Below are 15,665 nucleotides of genomic sequence, written 5' to 3' on the forward strand. Positions count from 1 at the left end.
GGGAAGCCAAAGCAGGCACTGACCTGTGGGGTCAGGGTCGGGCCACGGAGAAGGACCGGGGGCTGAGGGAGCCTTCCCTCCAGGGACCCAGGCATGTTGGTGGGGAGAGGTGGGGGGGATGCAGGCAGCAGCTGTTGAGCACCTACTTTGTGCCCAGGACTGTGCCCTTCCATGTTCCTGATGGAGAAACTGAGGCCCAGAGAGGGGCAAGACTTTGCCCAAGGTCACAGTGAGGCTGGAGGGATAAGGGGCTCCAACACAGACCTCCAGGCCCCCACCTCCCTCCCTAAGCCTGCCACACACGGGGGCTTCTCTGGGCGAGGGTTGGCCTGCTTCAGGTGCAGCAGAAGGGGCTTTGGCTGTATCAGGAGCCCCCTGAGCCCGCTGCCTCTCCTTGGGGTCTTCTCCCCTCAGCCCTCTGCCCAGGACCCACCCCCCCTTCTTCCATTCAGCCCCACATCTGGGGCAGGCTGGCATCTGGCACTGAGCCGGGGAAATGCACAAGCTCCAGGTGGGGGTGGAAGGGCATTCCAGGCGGAGGGCCCAGCAAGCACTAGGGCACGGATCAGGGAGTGTGCCTGGCAGGCTCCTGAACAAGGCCGAGCCCCGAGGGCCAGGGGGATGGTGGCCTCGTTGGGACACAGGGGACGCAGGAACGCATGAAAGGTGGTGCTGTTTTCCTAAGCAATTGTTATTATTCCCCTTCAGCAGGGTCTGTGGTTTTCGGAGGCTGAGCAGCCCTCTGCCCAGGACCCCCGTCTCTTCTTCCGGTGGGGGTACCTCTGGACCTAAGTAGAGACAGGGACAACAGTGAATGACAAATTCGGTCCAAACTCAGGTCAAGATGAGGAAACTGAGGCCCAGATAGGCAAAGGCAACCAGCAAGTCTGCCGCTCAGCGTGGGCTCCACGCGAAGCTCTCAGACCCCGAAACGGAGCCGGCCTCGATCGCCCCTCCAGGCAGAAAGGCCCTGATCCCTCCGGGCTACGGAAGCCCGCTCGCAACACCCAGCACCGGGCGCGGGTCCCTGGAACTCAAGACACCACCAAGCCGCAGAGGCCGCACGGGCGGCCACGCGAACCTGAGAATCAAACAGCCAAAGCGCACCCTCACCGCTTCTCGCGGCCTCTCGCGCTCGCAGAGTCCCGCCTCTTTCCTCGCTGGGGCCGGGAGGGGGCGGGGACTTGGCGCGAATGGCCGGCGGCCCCGCCAATCCGGCAAGCGCGCCTTCTGATTGGCTACCGCCGCTCGGCCTTGTCTTTCCATCTCACGGTCCTTCCCGCTGGCGTCACGGTGACGACGCCCACCCGCGTGCGCGTCCGCGCTGAAAGATAGTCCCTACCCCTTCCCTTCGCTGTTGGGTCGTGGGTCTCCCTGGCGGTCCCCAATCCTGGGCCTCGGGCTCCGCGGGGCTCAGCCGTCTTTCGGGGGCGCACGCGCGCGGATCGCGGGGTGCCCAGCCGGAGGGCGGTGGCGGAGGGATCCGCGGCGCGGGGCGGGCCGCGGGGCGGGGTTGGCAGGCGGGGCCGGCGGGGGCGGAACATGTCTCCCGCCGCAGGAAGATGAGGCAGCGGCGGCGGCCGCGGGCGTAGCGGGCCGGACGAGCCCAGACGCGGGCGCGGGCACCGCGGCTCCGCGCACGCCACCTCCGCCAGTGCCCGGTGCGGCCCCGCGGTGGGACGGGAGGGGGGCGCGTCCACTCGCCCCGGGGCCGGCGGACGCCCTTTGTCGGGTTGTTCATGCCGCCGCCCCCCGCGCGCTGCGGGCCGGGCCGCGCCGAGCAGGTGAGCGGGGCCGGGCGGGGCGGCCGCCGCTTTGTGCGAAGTTGGCCGGGCCGGACGCGCGCGCCGGGAAGTTGGGGCGGGGGTCCCGGTGCGCCCCCGCGGGCCGCGCATTGTTCTCCAACTTTGCGCGCGGGGGCGGCGGCGGGGGGCCTGGGCGCCCCCTCCCCCGGCCGCACTTTGGGAAAGTTTGCGGGCGCAGGCGCGCGGGGCGGGGGCGCTCGGGCGGGGTGCTCCTCCCCCGGGAGGGCCGCGGGCGCGGGGCTGGGGGGGCGCGGGGAGGAAGAGAGGCCTTTTGTCTGCGCGGGGAAGGGGCGGCCGGGGCCGGGGGCGGAGGGAACATCTGCTCCGCGTTACCGCGGGCGAGGCGGCGGCGGGGTCGGCAGCGCGCGGCGCCCCAGCTTCAAAGGCCCCGGGCCGCCAGCCTCGGGGGCGGGCGTTGGGTTCGGAGCGCCGCCCGGGCCCCCTCGGCCGAAAAAAGCCCGTTCTGCGCTCCTTCTCCGTGCGCTCCAAGTGGCTTCAAATACTCGCTGAGTCCCCCAAAGTCCTCGTGACACCCCGCGAGTCTCCCAAGTCCCTACGAAAGCGCACCCCCCCGCCGCGCTCCTAGTCTGTCTTCACATCAGTTTCAAATACCCCACAAAAAAGTGCGGTTTCGTACTCCTCAAAAAAGTCAGTTTCACACGCCCTCCAAACAAGAAAACTCGGCGGGGGAGGGGCGCGCCGGGCATCCGCTTCACACCCCGCCTCTCGTGGGCAAACAAAGCGGGGGCTTCCTCCTTTTCTGAAGTGGGGTCTCCCCCGACCTCGGAAACCCTTTCCCCGGCAGCCTTCGGGGTTTCTCTCTGGCCGCCCCTGCGCCCCCACCCTCCGGGGGACCCCGGGGGCTGGATTGGCCACGCGGGGTGTGTGGAACCCAGACAGTGCTCAGCGCTCCCATCTGAGGGGCCGGCAGGTGGATTTCCCACCCCCAGTCTGGGCTGGAGGTCCCTGGGCCCATGCGGGGGAAACCCTGGTGTTGGGGACCCCCCCCCTACACCCGGCTAGGGCCGGGAGGTAACGGGTGTTTTCAGAGTTGCTTTAAAATAATTCCCGGATATACCGTGACAATAAGACAATTTAAGGTTGTTTTTGTTCGTTTCTGAGTTGGTTTGTTTTTTGTGGGGGGTGGAAGGGAGCTTGGTGGGTGGGGTCCCCACGCGGGGCGCCTCCCCATGCCCCACAGTCGTGAAGCAGGGAAGGGGTTTCGCCGTGAGTATTTAGCTTTGAATTTCGGGGTGACCGGGCCTTCAACGTGCCGTGACAGCTGCTGGGGGGGGGTCCTCCAAATTTCCTTTGGGGCGGGGCCTAGGCCGCCCCTCCCTCTTCCAGGGGGCGGGGCCAGCAGGAAGCCCGGGGTGGTTGGAAATGGGAGATGTGGCGGGGAGAGGGGCGGGTGCTGGAGGAGTAGGGGAGGGCCGCTCCTGCCCTGCGCGCAGTTTAAAATTTGCAACTTGATTCCCTGGTGGTCGCAGAGGGAGTTTAGGGAATCTATATTTGCGCACAGTGTCCCCCCTCCCCATTGTTCAGACTCTCTGAGGGCTCAGAGGAGAGGGTCCCCAGGGACCCAAGCCCCCAAATCTGGGCTGCTCTGCCCCCACCCCACCAGGGTCAGGAAGGGGCTCAGTCTGGGCAGACCCAGACCCTCGGGGCACTTCTAGAGGGGCTTTTTAGCCAGTTGCCCCTCTCCCCATCTGTCTGCCTCGGCCAGAGCCACTCAGAGCTCTCCTCTGCCTGTTTCTTGGTGTGTCTGTCTCCACTCTGCGTTCACCCACCGCACAGGGCTGTCTCCAGGCCTGAGGTGCCCACCCTGGCCCGTGCGCCCACCAGTGTCCCTGGAGAATGAACCAGCCGCAGAGAATGGCGCCCGTGGGCACAGACAAGGAGCTCAGCGACCTCTTGGACTTCAGCATGGTAAGCCTGGACCCCCTCCCGTGCTGCTCCCCCACTCCCACCCAGGTCTGCGTGACCAGGATTCCTGGGAAAGGAGCATCTACTGAAAACACTCCAGCCCCCAACAGCTGTGTGGGAGGGGTCCCCAAGTGGGGCTTGGGGTGTGCTCTGCCGGGCACACCTATGCCCCCGGGGCACTGTGGGGCATCAGGGCCCTCGTCAGCTTGCAAAGGCACCTGTCACCCCGAGTGTTGGCCCAGGTGCAGAATGGGTCCAGTCTCCCGCCTTACGTATGGATGGGGGACCTGAGGCTGCCCGGAGCCTCCCATGCCTCCTCAGGGAGGCCCAGCCCTGGGCAGCTGGGCTCTGGGCCGCCGCATCTCGCCTTCTGGTCTGTGACATGCGTATGATAAGGGTTACGTGCTCCAGGGTGAACGCAAAAGGGTGTCCAGCGCCACCCCGACCCGTGCAGGGACTCTCAGCCAGCAGGGCAGAGACGCCGGTGGGGGAAGTCTGCTGCCTCAGTTATGCAGCTCTGAGGGCAGGAGGAGCCTTGGGAGGGGCGTGGGCATCCGCTGTGGGCAGCAGTCGGCCACCACCCTGTAGCTGCTGGAGTTACTGCTGGAAGGAGGGGTTCCCTGGGTTTGACAGGCAGTTTGATCCGGTCTCCGTTTCCCAGCTGGGCAGAGGGAGGCTCAGAGAGGGCGCTGGCTTCCGGAGGCCACTCAGCTCAGATGGGCCCAGCGAGGCCAGAAGCAAGGTCCTCCCAGGGCAGGAAGCTGGGGCATGCCCCGAGGGGCAGAAGGCCCACCTGTGCCCTGGGTCACCTGCCATGGTGTCCAGCTGTCACTTTCCTCACAGCCCCAGGACTCCGTGCGTGGGTGGGTTCCTAAATCCTGCCCCCATGCTCCCCAGCAAGCCCCAGTTTGGCTGAAACAGGTTGGGGGAGGGGGCGCTTTTGGTCTGATTGGTCCTCCGTGGGTATGAGGCCCAGGTCTGCAAGGATCTCAGCTACCCTGTGGAGAGCCAGCCCGTGGGACGGCAGGGCTGCGGCTCCGGAAGGGCTGTGCCGGTATTTTTAAGCCTGTTTTATTTTTTCTGCCTTGGCTGAGTAACCAGGGCCATGGCCCCGTTGTTTTTTTGTTAAACTGACAGGTCACAGACTATTGGGCCGGAACAGACCGGCCTGCGGGACGGGGGTGGCCTGTGGTGGGCCCAGCTTCAGACCTGGCGCCTTAGCCGCTGCCGTCCCAGAGCCCAGGGTCACTTGTCCCCCTCCGCTTTCTGTCCAGAGGGTCCCCACGTCTCCCCAGCTTGGAGCTAGTGACCCATTTCCCAGATGGGGAGCTGGAGGCTGAGGGGTGACGTGCCCGGTGTCTCCCCTTGGAGAGGACCCGGAACTGGATTTCCGTTCCCCTTTTGTTGCTTGTAGCAGAGAGGCCTGACCAAGTCGGGCCCAGAGGCCGCCCCGTTTCAGCCCCCGTCCCTGCTTTCCCTCTTCTCACCTGCCCAGAAACACGGAGTTCCTTTGTTTCTTTAACATGACCTGCTGTTTTTCAGGGTCGGGGGGTGGCTTCTGTTAGCCAAGCTCAGATAAAGTAGGGGAGGCAAGTGTCAGGAAAGACAGCAAACTTCTGCTGGTGAAGCCCTGTCTGGCCTGGCCCCTGGGGTCAGAAAGGAGTGGCGGGCACCAGTTCCCTGAGTTGGGGGACGAGGGGTGCGTGGGGAATGCTGTGGGTGGGCACCAACTGACTGGGCTGACCCAGCTGGGCCGAGATCCTGGCGCCCCTCTGAGCTGCGCGTGTGTTCTGAGAGGCCCACGTGGTCGGGACCCTGAGCCCATTTCCAGAAAACTGAGGCGTGCGGGGGTTCATGGCCTGTCTGGCTGTCACGAGGCCTGTGGCGCCCGCAGGACACGGCTCAGTGCCCCCTGTGGCAAGTGCCACGTCAGCAGAGCCCTGGTGCAGTACGGGACGAAACAGATGCCCGGCAGAGGCTTGGCTGCTGACCCCCAGCCCAGGGCCCGCTCTGTCCCAGCCTGGCTCACCCGGGCCCTCCCCTGGTTCTGGCCTCTGTTTCCCTAGTGGGAGTGGGGCCCGCCTTGGAGATGGGGGCCCTGTGGGGCCGGGCCAGGTGAATGATCACAGTCACACCCACGAGAGGTCCGGCCTGCAGCCCGGGCGCCATGCCTCCTGGGAGCCTCTGCTCGTCTGCCTGCCGGGCCCAGTTGAGCGAAGGCCTCGGTTTCCCCTCTTGGAGAATGGGGCCTGGGGACAAGACCCAACTTCCTGGGTCTCTTTCAGGGCCCCTGGTGCCACTCTGGGTCCACTCACTGTGCCCTCACCTCCTGGCCGACTGGGGGAAGGTTTTGGGGGGCTGTCAGCTGCTCCCCAGTGAGCCTCCGGCCTCAATCGCATCCGTTTCCAGTCACTGGGTCGCCAGGCTGGATCTGAACCCAGACCCTTGGGGAAGGCGGGCATGTGCAGGTCTCTTCTGTAGCAAAGGGTTTGTCAGCATTGGCTCTTCCTGGTGAACACAGATGAGCTGTTGGGACTTCAGGGGCTTAGCACCACGGCTCTGGGTGAGCGGGTAAGGAGGGAGGGAGGGAGGGTGGCTCACAGGGCCCCGCACTCAGTGCCCCGGAGAACTGCCCAGTCAGGTGGGGGGTTGCAGCGACTCCCTGGTCCCCTTAGCCCCCCGCCTCCCTGAGCCTCAGTGTCCCCTTCCGTTGGACAGGCTGGTGTCTGCCCCGTGTGGGTGTGGTGAGGGTGGTCCAGGCGGCCGCTGAGCACAGAGTCCAGCCTGTCCTGATCCCTGTCCCTCAGGGCCTGGCCCAGGGCAGGTGGTTCCAGGCTGGCCTGCAGGCCTGACTGGGGATCCTTGTTGGTCTGCCTGTCAAGTACAAATAAACTCTTTTATCTTGTAAGCTGGAATTTAAAGATAACCGTATGGCTCCAGAGGGCAGATGAATCGCGTTGGGTGCCTAGTCCACTCCCTACGCCGGAGCTGTGTCGGGGCTCGGCTGGTGGCTGGTGGGCCCCAGCAGGGCCACACGGCGTGGCAGGCTGGGGTGGTGCCTGGGGCCTCTGCCGGCACAGGAGCCCGCGCCTCACACTCACTGCCTTCTCTCCCTCCCACAGATGTTCCCTCTGCCGGTGGCCAATGGGAAGGGCCGGCCGGCCTCCCTGGCTGGAGCCCAGTTTGGAGGCTCAGGTAGGACCCACTGCCTTGGGCTGTGCCCTTGGGAGCTGCAAGGTGGGGTGGGGCTGGCGGCTGGACACAGGCTTGTGGACAGGGCGCCAGGGGAAGGGGTCTTGAGGGGTTGCACCCGGGCCAAGCAGGTGGGGGTGGGTGAGGGGCCTGGGACCACATGCCTCCCGCGTGGGGCCAGGGCCTGGGCGTGTGGGAGCCTGTCGCTCACAAGGGTGAGGAGGGGGTGGGCTTGAGCAGAGCCGAGAGGCTCGAAAGGAGACAGACACCTGGGGGAGCCCCTTGGGGAGACCGGCTGGGTCAGAGTCCCCAGGTCCTCCCATGCCCCGTGTGGACTTCAGCATGTTTCTGGGGTCCCTGTGACTCTGGGATCCGGGATGGAAGGTTCTGCCTTTGAGTCAGCATCTGGATTCTGTCGGGTACCCAGTGGGTTCTGGCTGCAGGAGGAGGGGGTTTCCAAGGGTGGCTTGTGCTCACGCACCCCTCCTCCCCTTGGGAGGCATCTGTTCCCCCACCGCTGTCCTGTGCTGGCCTTCCCTTCTGCCTGAGGAAGTGGCTGCAGGCCTGGCTAGTCTTTCCTGACGTGTGGAAATCCCCACGGGCGACCCTGCATGTGTGTACACGCACGCGCGCGCGCGCGCGCGCACACACACACACACACACACACACACACACACCACCTCCCCCCCCGCCCCCCCAGGGCCTGGGTACTGCCATTTCTTGCTTGAGGTGGAGGGTCAGGCCCTGGGGGGCCTCCTGGAGGAGGTTGCATGGGGGTGACTGTCTGCTCCTGGGCCTTTGCCTGGAGGCGTCCTCCCTTGACCAGTGTCTGTGTGGGTCAGCAGCCCCGAGTGGCCCTAGGAAATGTGCCTCTCGAGGACACCCCATGCCTGACTGGGCCAGAGTGGGACTCCAGAGAATATTTGCCCATGGAGTGCCTGTAGTTTCTGCAGCTCTGGCCTGCGCCTTGGGCCTTGCCCCGACCACCTTGGATGGGGAGTGTCTTTCCTTGTCCCCCTGTGTGCTGGGCTCGGTTTCCTCGTCCATGAGGGACACGGTGCAGTTCGTCCAGCTTGGGAGCCCCTGTCCTGAACACACAGCTGGGGAATCCCTTTGCCAGTTCGGCTAAGGCCAGCCTGAGCCCCAGGCAGGGTGTGGTGTGAGGCGCCGGGAGTCCCAAGGCCCGAGCTGAAGGGCCCCGTTGATGCCACTCCAGGCACGAGGCGGGCTGTTCACTTGTGACAAATGAGAATGTGAGTCTCCGTGTCCCCACCTTCATAACGGGTGTGCCCCGTCGGCAGAGGAGTCAGCGAGTCGTGGGTGTGTGGGAGCTTCATAAGGTGCAGTGTGAGCACGGCCTCGGGCTCATGGGGGAAGGGATCCTGGCCCCAGACACAGGGGCCGCAGCACCTGGGGTGGCCTTGGGGGCACCTCCCAGCTATGAGTTGGGCCCACCACCTCCTCCCCGGTGGGCCTGGAGACCCCAGGACTGCGGTGGGTTTGGCCGTCTGTCAGCAGGACAGGGCCTGGGAAAGCAGCCCCTTTCTGAGCTTGAGCTTCAGTTTCGTCATCAGTAAGGTGGGTCACCCTCCTCTCAGCTGGGCCATGCTGGCTCCTGGAGGCACCAGCCACAGTCTGCCCCACGCCTCCTGGTACATCTTGATCTAGTGTTTAGTACTCCTGTAAGTCAACTTGCTTCTCTTAAATTCATCCAGAGGGCACTTTCCACAAGAAAATCAGCTCAGGCCACAGCAGGAGGGGTCTCCACTGAGCATTGGGGGGGTTTGCAGGCACCCTGGACCATCTTTGTTTTTAAAAAATGGTGTCAGGGAGGCGTCAAAGATGATGCAGCACGAGACATGGATTTTCTGGTTGTTACCTGGGTTGGGAGCCTTTCAGACAAGAATAATTCTCCCCACCTGTGCCGTTGGGACGCCCTCTGCCAGGCTACGGGGCCCAGGCCACAGGAGTGGTCAGGGAGTGCTCACTGATGGGGCAAAGCAGACGCCTTCATATTTTTAATTTTTCCCAAGCTGTCTAGGTTTGTGTCATCGTAGATGGAATGCGTGCCCAGGTCAGAAACCTGACACGCAGTCTTGTCTCTGCAGAGGCCCCTGGGCCCACACGGGCATGTGCAGTGGTGCCCTTGGGGTCGGTCTCTGCGAGCGGAATTGTGGGCTGTGGATTTGTGCTCACGGTGGAAATGTCCCTCGGGTACCCCGCCCCCTAGCCTGCTGGGTCTTTCCAAGTCCCTTCCTGCGGGATAGCCAGGAAGGAATATGCTGCAGGCATTTATTTGATCAATAAGTGGGGAATTATCTTTCTAAAAGTTGATCGGCCGTGAGTCCTTTGATGAAGTTTCCGTTACCTTTCTTTGGAATGGATTGACTTTTCATTTTGAAATCATTGTAGAACTAGTTATAGATTCATAGGAAGTTGCAGAGAAACGCACAGGGAGGTCCCGTAAACCCCTCCCCAAGTGGGAGATGCTGCACATCTAGCATAATACCAGATCTGAGCGCTGACCTCAGTGTAGCTGAGGGTTTACTCTATTTACCAGCTTTACCAGCACCTGTGCACGGTTTTTATCCTGCAGGTTGTGCTGTTAAGCCCCCACTGCGTGCCCTCCCACCTGCTGCCTCTTCATGGTCACACCCACCCTCTGCCCCTCGACCCTGGGGTCCCCAGTTTCTCCATCTCCAGGGTCTTGTTACTTCAAGACTGTGCTGTAGGTAGATCTGCATGGCAGGCAACCTTCTCACACTGGATTTTGGCACTGAGCCTAATTCCCTGGAGATGCACCCGAGTGGCGGCTATATCGGCAGTTTGCTCTTTCCATTGTTAACCTGATGAGTTGTTTAACGACGCTTACCAAGCACAGCTTACATTGGGGTTTCCTGAGCGCTGTGTGCCGGGCACCAGACCTCGGCCCTCCCCGGTCGGTGACGTGGGCAGTCGCCCCCCCCGTTTCACCTGTGATGCAGCAGGAACTCAGTTCGGCGACCGTCCTGGCGACCACCCGGCGCTGCCGCCTCCCGGGTCCTGTGCCACCTGCCGTCTCTTGCTCTTGGTGACTTGTAAACACGCGTTCTATAGAAAGGATGCAAACTGCAGCTTTTTTCCTAACTTTATGTTTCTAATTGTTAATGGGGGAGATTTTTAATCGCTCTGGGTGTTTTACAGGTTTAATTTTTATGTTGGCATGTGTTTTCATTTATGGTTTTCTGTCTAAACTTATTGTCATTTCTGAAAACCATTGAGAATTGGGTGACCCTGTCCATTCTGCAGGGTTGATGGTCATGAATATGCCTGTACCTCATTGCGGTCAGGGTCAGAGGAATATACTGGAAAAGACGCCGGAGGGCAGAAAACCATGGTCTCGCAGGCTTCAGCAGTGCAAAGACATGAAAAATAAGTGGGTGGGAGTGAGAGAACGTAACAGTGGTCAGGGTAGCAGTTCTCAGCCACGTGCCCACATCAGGCTCACCCCTGGGGCTGCTCAGAACGCACACCCCTGGGCTCAGAGCCACTGGTAAAAGGTGGTGAGCTTCCGGGCAGTTCTGGGGAGCACCTCCGGTTAGAAGCACTTACTAGCTTTTAAAGGTCATGCCCTGTAAATAGGGACCACACCTCTTATAAAAATTGACTATACTGGGCACAATGAAAAATTGTAATGTAAAAAAAAAAAAGAAGCCGAAGTTTGAACCACATTCTCTGGGAGCAATGCAGTAAAACTAGAAATAAAAGATAAATTCTTTAAAGTAGAAATAAAAAGCCTAACCATTTGGAAATACCAAAATTCCTTTCTGCCCGCCTCTTGGGTTTAACTGCCACAGCAAAACAGACAGAAATAGAAATAGTGTAAATACACTGCAATTGTGAGGTGCAGCCAAAGCTGTACTTGAGAAGAAATTGTAGCCTTTGACCATGAAAAGAAATGGATTAGCGTTTAAGTTAGAAAGTTAGACAACAGAATAAAGTCAAGGTAACCTTCCTTGGTGGTTCGAAATACCTCAGAACGTTTCCTAAATTGCCAGTTATCTGTGAGCTATTTATCTCCTTACTCATCATCACTACTTAAGTGTCCCTCAGCGTCAGTCACTGCAGCTCTGCGGAGGTTCGGCGCCCCCGTCTCCCTTGTTCTTTTCCAGCGCCCCCCCCCCCACCCCCCAGGCTGGCCGGCTCTTCATGATCCTCACAAAAACCAGGTCATGTCTTCTTCTTCCGCATCCCCTCAGGAAACCCTGCTGGGATTCAGTATTATGTTCAACCCATAGACACATTCGGGGAGAATCGTTTGCCTTTACAGTATAGTGCAGCGCTTTCCCACTGTAAGAACCTGGTGTCTTCTCCACGTGTTTTAAGTTTTTACACTGTCTTGCGTGTGTCTTAAGTTTGGCCGTGCTTTTTGGCGCCCTGGCCTTCCTGGTCAGCACGTTGGGATGCCGTCCGCTGAGGGTTCGCTCACCCCCAAAGCTCCTTGAATTCTGGGTTTGCTGCACACCCCGTATCCACCAGGCTAGATCCGCTAGCGTCGTCTTCTGTGTCTTCTGTGTTTCTGGGGTACGCTGAAACTTCTCTGGCACAATGTCCAGCCTGTGGGACCTCCTGGCCCCTCAGCAGAGAACCAGCCCGCTGCCCCGTGTGCCAGCTGCGGTCTTCCTCTGCAGCAGCACCCTGTGGAGGTTCTGTCCGCTCCCGTCAGTGTCAGGACTTCCTCAGGGAACGTTTTTGAACGGTGGCCTTTGCGTCCTCGAGGACCGTGTAAAATTCCCTGTCCTCGTCTTGTCTGGAAGTGGAGTCTGCATTTCAGTCCTGAATCTCTTGTTTTCTCTTTTTGTTCTTTTGACCTTGGTTCAGTTGCCTTGTGCTTTATCTGTCTCATTGATTTTTCTTCCAGGGAATCTGCTTCATTGTGCAATCAATGTTTATCAATCGACTGCTTTTCTCTCCTCTATTTCTGTCTTGATTTCTCTTCTTTTTAAAGTTTTCCTTTTTTTTTTTTTACTTTTGAATAGAAGGCCAAATTTGTTGATTTCTGTTCTCTTGTGTTTAGTAGTCAGTGTGGAGGGTCATACACTTCCTTCCTAGGTCTACTTTAGCCCCATCCTGTTGGTTTCAATAATGCATGCTTTTGTTATTTTTTAGAGATATCTGATAATTTTATAAAGAATTTTCTCTTTGAGTCCAATTCTCTGGGAGACGTCTGATTTCCAGGCTGTGAGTGGGGTGTCGGTTCCTTGACTGGCTCATTTCTAGGTCACTGATGGCAGAAATTGGATGCGGCTTGAGCGGTCGCCCCTGCAGGAGGGTACAGAGCCTTCCTGCTGTCGCTGACTCATCCACAGGTCCTGGGGGCCAGTCAGCGTTGGACTGCGAGGCCTTCAGACCCCGTCCCCCGCACAGCCATGTTCAGAATTAATGTGTGACATGTTGATATCAAGAACCAAGGGCACTGGTGTCCCCACTGCCCACCCGTTGGTCTCCAGCCTCTGTTTGGGCCCGAGGTCATCGGGCTCCCGTCCGCGGGGCTCCCCTACGGGTGCAGCCCTCCGTCAGGGAAGTGCACACTCCCCAGCCGAGGAGGCCCCTCACGTTCTGCTGTTCCCTGCAGCATCACGACCCCCTACTGCATCTTGGCGCCGGGGGGCGGGTCCTGGTCTCCTGTCCCAGAGCCATTTGCTGTAGGCACCGAGTGCCGGTTTCTGGAACAAGTGCCGAGCCGGGCACACCCTGGCGTCCGTGCTGCGTTGCAGACTGCCGCCCCCAGCAGTCCTGCCTTTCCCGCGCTGTTTCCCATCTCCGCTGCAAAGCCCCTGCACTGCTGGTGGCGTCCTGGTTTGGAGTAACACACCCAGACCTCCGTTGCTGACTGCCCAGCCCCGGAAGGGGGCGCACCTCTCAGTCCGCTGCGGGGAGGTGGGGGGACGGGCCTGAGGGCTCCCCTGTCTCCCCTGCCGTGAGGTATAAGGAAATCGCAGCTTTTCAAAGCCTTGGTTCCCCTTTGAATTGGATGTAGACAACACACGTGCCTGTGTGCCATGATTGCGTGGACTGTGCCCCTCGTTGTGAGGCCTTGGGCGAACGACTGGCATCTTTGGGCCTCAGTTTCCTCACATGTAAAACTGGCTTACCAGCCACCGAGCCACCGCAGCGCATATCCCTCCTGGCCTGGGGGCTCTTCCTTCTTGGTGTGGCTGCACCTTTTAGGCCCACGTGCCCCTGGGGCCCGGGGTGGACCCCCTCCCGGCCTGCAGCTTCCTTGTGTAGCGCAGGGACGGACGGGTATAGACAGCAACGCGTGCCTGGAGCCGGTGCCTCAGGAGCAGGATTCTGCGTCCCTGGGCTCCCCTCGCCAGGGCCGGCTGCCCTCTGCCTACACCCCCTCGACTTCACATGTGGTTTTCAGGCCGCTGGGGAGCCTTGTGCTCTGGGGCCTGCAGGTGCCTGGCAGCCCTCCATGCCCGCTCTCCCATGCAGCATTTCCAGAACCTGCCTCCCACCCCCTGCTGGCAGCTTCTTGCACCCTCAGGCCTGCTTGCTGCCCCTCACGCTGCCTTTAAGACTCCCATGACCTCTCTCCTTAGTGTTTTCTGCTTCCTTTCGCCTTTTCTCCAAAACCTCTTTTGTTCTGAACAAGCCCCAGGCCCTTCCATTCGTTGCCCGGTGAGGGTGTGCACTGTTTGCCGGAGCAGGTCCCGAGCCAGGGCCTGGCCCACCGCCTGTGTCCCATGTTTCTGCCCTGCCTGTTCCTTGCAGAGGTCCAGTTGGGCTGCTCGGCTCCTGTTTGGAGACGGGGGTAGATTCTCCTCTCCCTACACTTGGAGCCCATGTGGGCCCCCGTTGGGCCTTACACATGCTGGGATCCTTCTGTTACCACTTGGGTCCTCAGTCTGAAATTCGAGGGAGGGAGGGGGCAGGCAGTTTCTGCAGCTGGGCGTTCCCATTTCCCTGTGGATTACTGGCCCCACCTGGGGGCCGGCTCCACTCACCTTGTTAGTACCCCGGGGTGGAGGCCACTTGGGGGTTGGGACCAGGCAGCCTGGAGCAAACCCCTGGTTTGGGGGGGACTCCCCCCTCTTAGGAAGGGTGAGGTGTGGCCTCCAGTCTTTCCTCTTAGGCCTCAGATCTGCTTGCTCTGAGTGGTGGGGGACGTCTGCTTTCCTGCCCCGCAATTTGGGGGCCACTTGCCAGAGCCTGGGGCCCTGGCGGGTGCTCCTTCAGCATCTTGCCCATTTCCGACCCTTTCAGGACAGGGTGTGGGGGGGAGCACTGGGTGGCCAAGGCCTCAGCCAGTCCTGGAAATCGTTATCAGAACTTAAAACTCTGCAGGCCAAAAGGCATTCCCAGTCGTTCTGCAGAGAGGGCGAAGGGACAGAAGGTAGACAGCGGGTGGGCCTGGTTCTGCGCATGTCCATTTCCCCCAGGCTTGAAATAACGATTCTTAAAACTTGCCTCCAGAAAGCGCAAGAGCGCCCACAGTCCCCCTGCGGGAAGGCTGCCCCCCAAATCGAAACTTGTGTCGACCTCACTCCTCTGTGAAGTGTGGGCCCTGTCCAGTGTCTGGGGGGCCTTCATTGTAAGGAGAGGAGAGGGTGCTCTGAGCCCGGTGCCCCCCCCAGCCACCAGGTAAACCGAAGAAGGATCCGCCGAGAAGTCGCCCTGAGGGGTTGGTTTTCCAGCTGGAGTCACAGGAGGTGGTTTTCAGCACCGACTGTTGCCAGCTGCACCGGTCAGTGTAGCAGCTGGGAGCCACACCCGCCCTCGAGTTGTGTGAACTGAAGTCACGGTCCAGGGTCCTGCTAGTCAGGCTGGCCACGTGTCAAGCCATCAGGAGCCACGCAGGTGGAGAGCATCGTCCTGGGGTGGGAAGTCCCGTAGGAGACCGTTACTCATGGCGCCGTGGGTCAACTCTGTTGTGGAGGCTGTTTGGAAGGGGCCTACCCAGTGCCATGCCAGGGACCCAGGGAGGGCCCTGGGCTGGGAGTTGGCTGGCAGGGCAACTTGCCTGAAGCCACAAGAGCTGGCAGGTGCGGGACCACCAGGGCAGCGCCCAGCCGGGGTGTGGGTGTGGTCAGCTCAGGGCTGAGGAAAAAGGGACACCAGGGAGTCTGGCTGCCCAGAGGACTCGGCGGAGGCCACGTGGGCTGGGCTGTGGGCGGGAAGCCGAGAGGACTGCTGTGGGGACAGGGACAGGGCTCTGCCCTGAGGCCGGGGGCTGGTGGGGAGGCCATTCTGGTGCTTTATCCTGGGCACCCTGCGAGGGGTGCTTCCAGGCTGGGCTGATGACCGTCCAGCATGGGACCTGCCAGCTTGGGGTGCCGGTGGTGGGCCCAGCTGGGTGACTTACTGGATTCGGCCTGTCCCACACCAGAACCTGACTCCTGGGACGCAAGTCTGTGGGTCAGGCATCCTTGTACTGGAACCGGCTCTGGGAATCTCATCTGCCAGGGTCAGCTGGCCGCCGTGAAGGCCCGCAGCCTAGCCACTCCGCCATGGCAGGGAGCCACAGGGGGCAGCATGGGGTAAGCGGGGGTGGCCGGGTGCCCATGAGACGTCATTTCCAGAAGCAGGTGGGGGGCCGGACCTGGTGGGTGGGCTGCAGGTTGCCACGGCTGCCCCAGAGGACTCCAGCGGGACCCTGGCCGCTCGGCCTCACCCGGTGTCCGCTGCAGAACCCCCGCCCCCTCCATCAGGCAGGGCCGGGGACTTGGCCCGGGAACCGGGGCTGCTGAGCGCCTC

General features: G+C 61.3%; 1 protein-coding gene across 13 annotated transcripts in view; it reads left to right on the plus strand.

Moving 5' to 3' along the window:
* The first annotated feature begins 1,573 nt into the window (after positions 1-1,573).
* Positions 1,574-15,665, plus strand: part of TCF3 (transcription factor 3) — a 32,304-nt gene continuing 18,212 nt past the window's right edge. For 3 of the 13 annotated variants that reach the window (XM_037018339.2, XM_037018341.2, XM_037018342.2), the window contains exons 1-3: positions 1,577-1,784; positions 3,603-3,734; positions 6,854-6,926. In XM_037018339.2, coding sequence (XP_036874234.1) covers positions 3,663-3,734; positions 6,854-6,926 — 145 coding nt within the window. In that variant the 5' untranslated portion in view covers positions 1,577-1,784; positions 3,603-3,662. Of the gene's footprint in view, positions 1,785-3,602; positions 3,735-6,853; positions 6,927-15,665 lie in introns of all 13 variants that reach the window. The other 10 variants (XM_037018338.2, XM_037018340.2, XM_037018343.2 and 7 more) reach the window with 6 other exon arrangements.

The sequence above is a fragment of the Manis javanica genome, chromosome 13 (genome assembly GCF_040802235.1).
Source record: "Manis javanica isolate MJ-LG chromosome 13, MJ_LKY, whole genome shotgun sequence".
Classification (NCBI taxonomy): domain Eukaryota; kingdom Metazoa; phylum Chordata; class Mammalia; order Pholidota; family Manidae; genus Manis; species Manis javanica.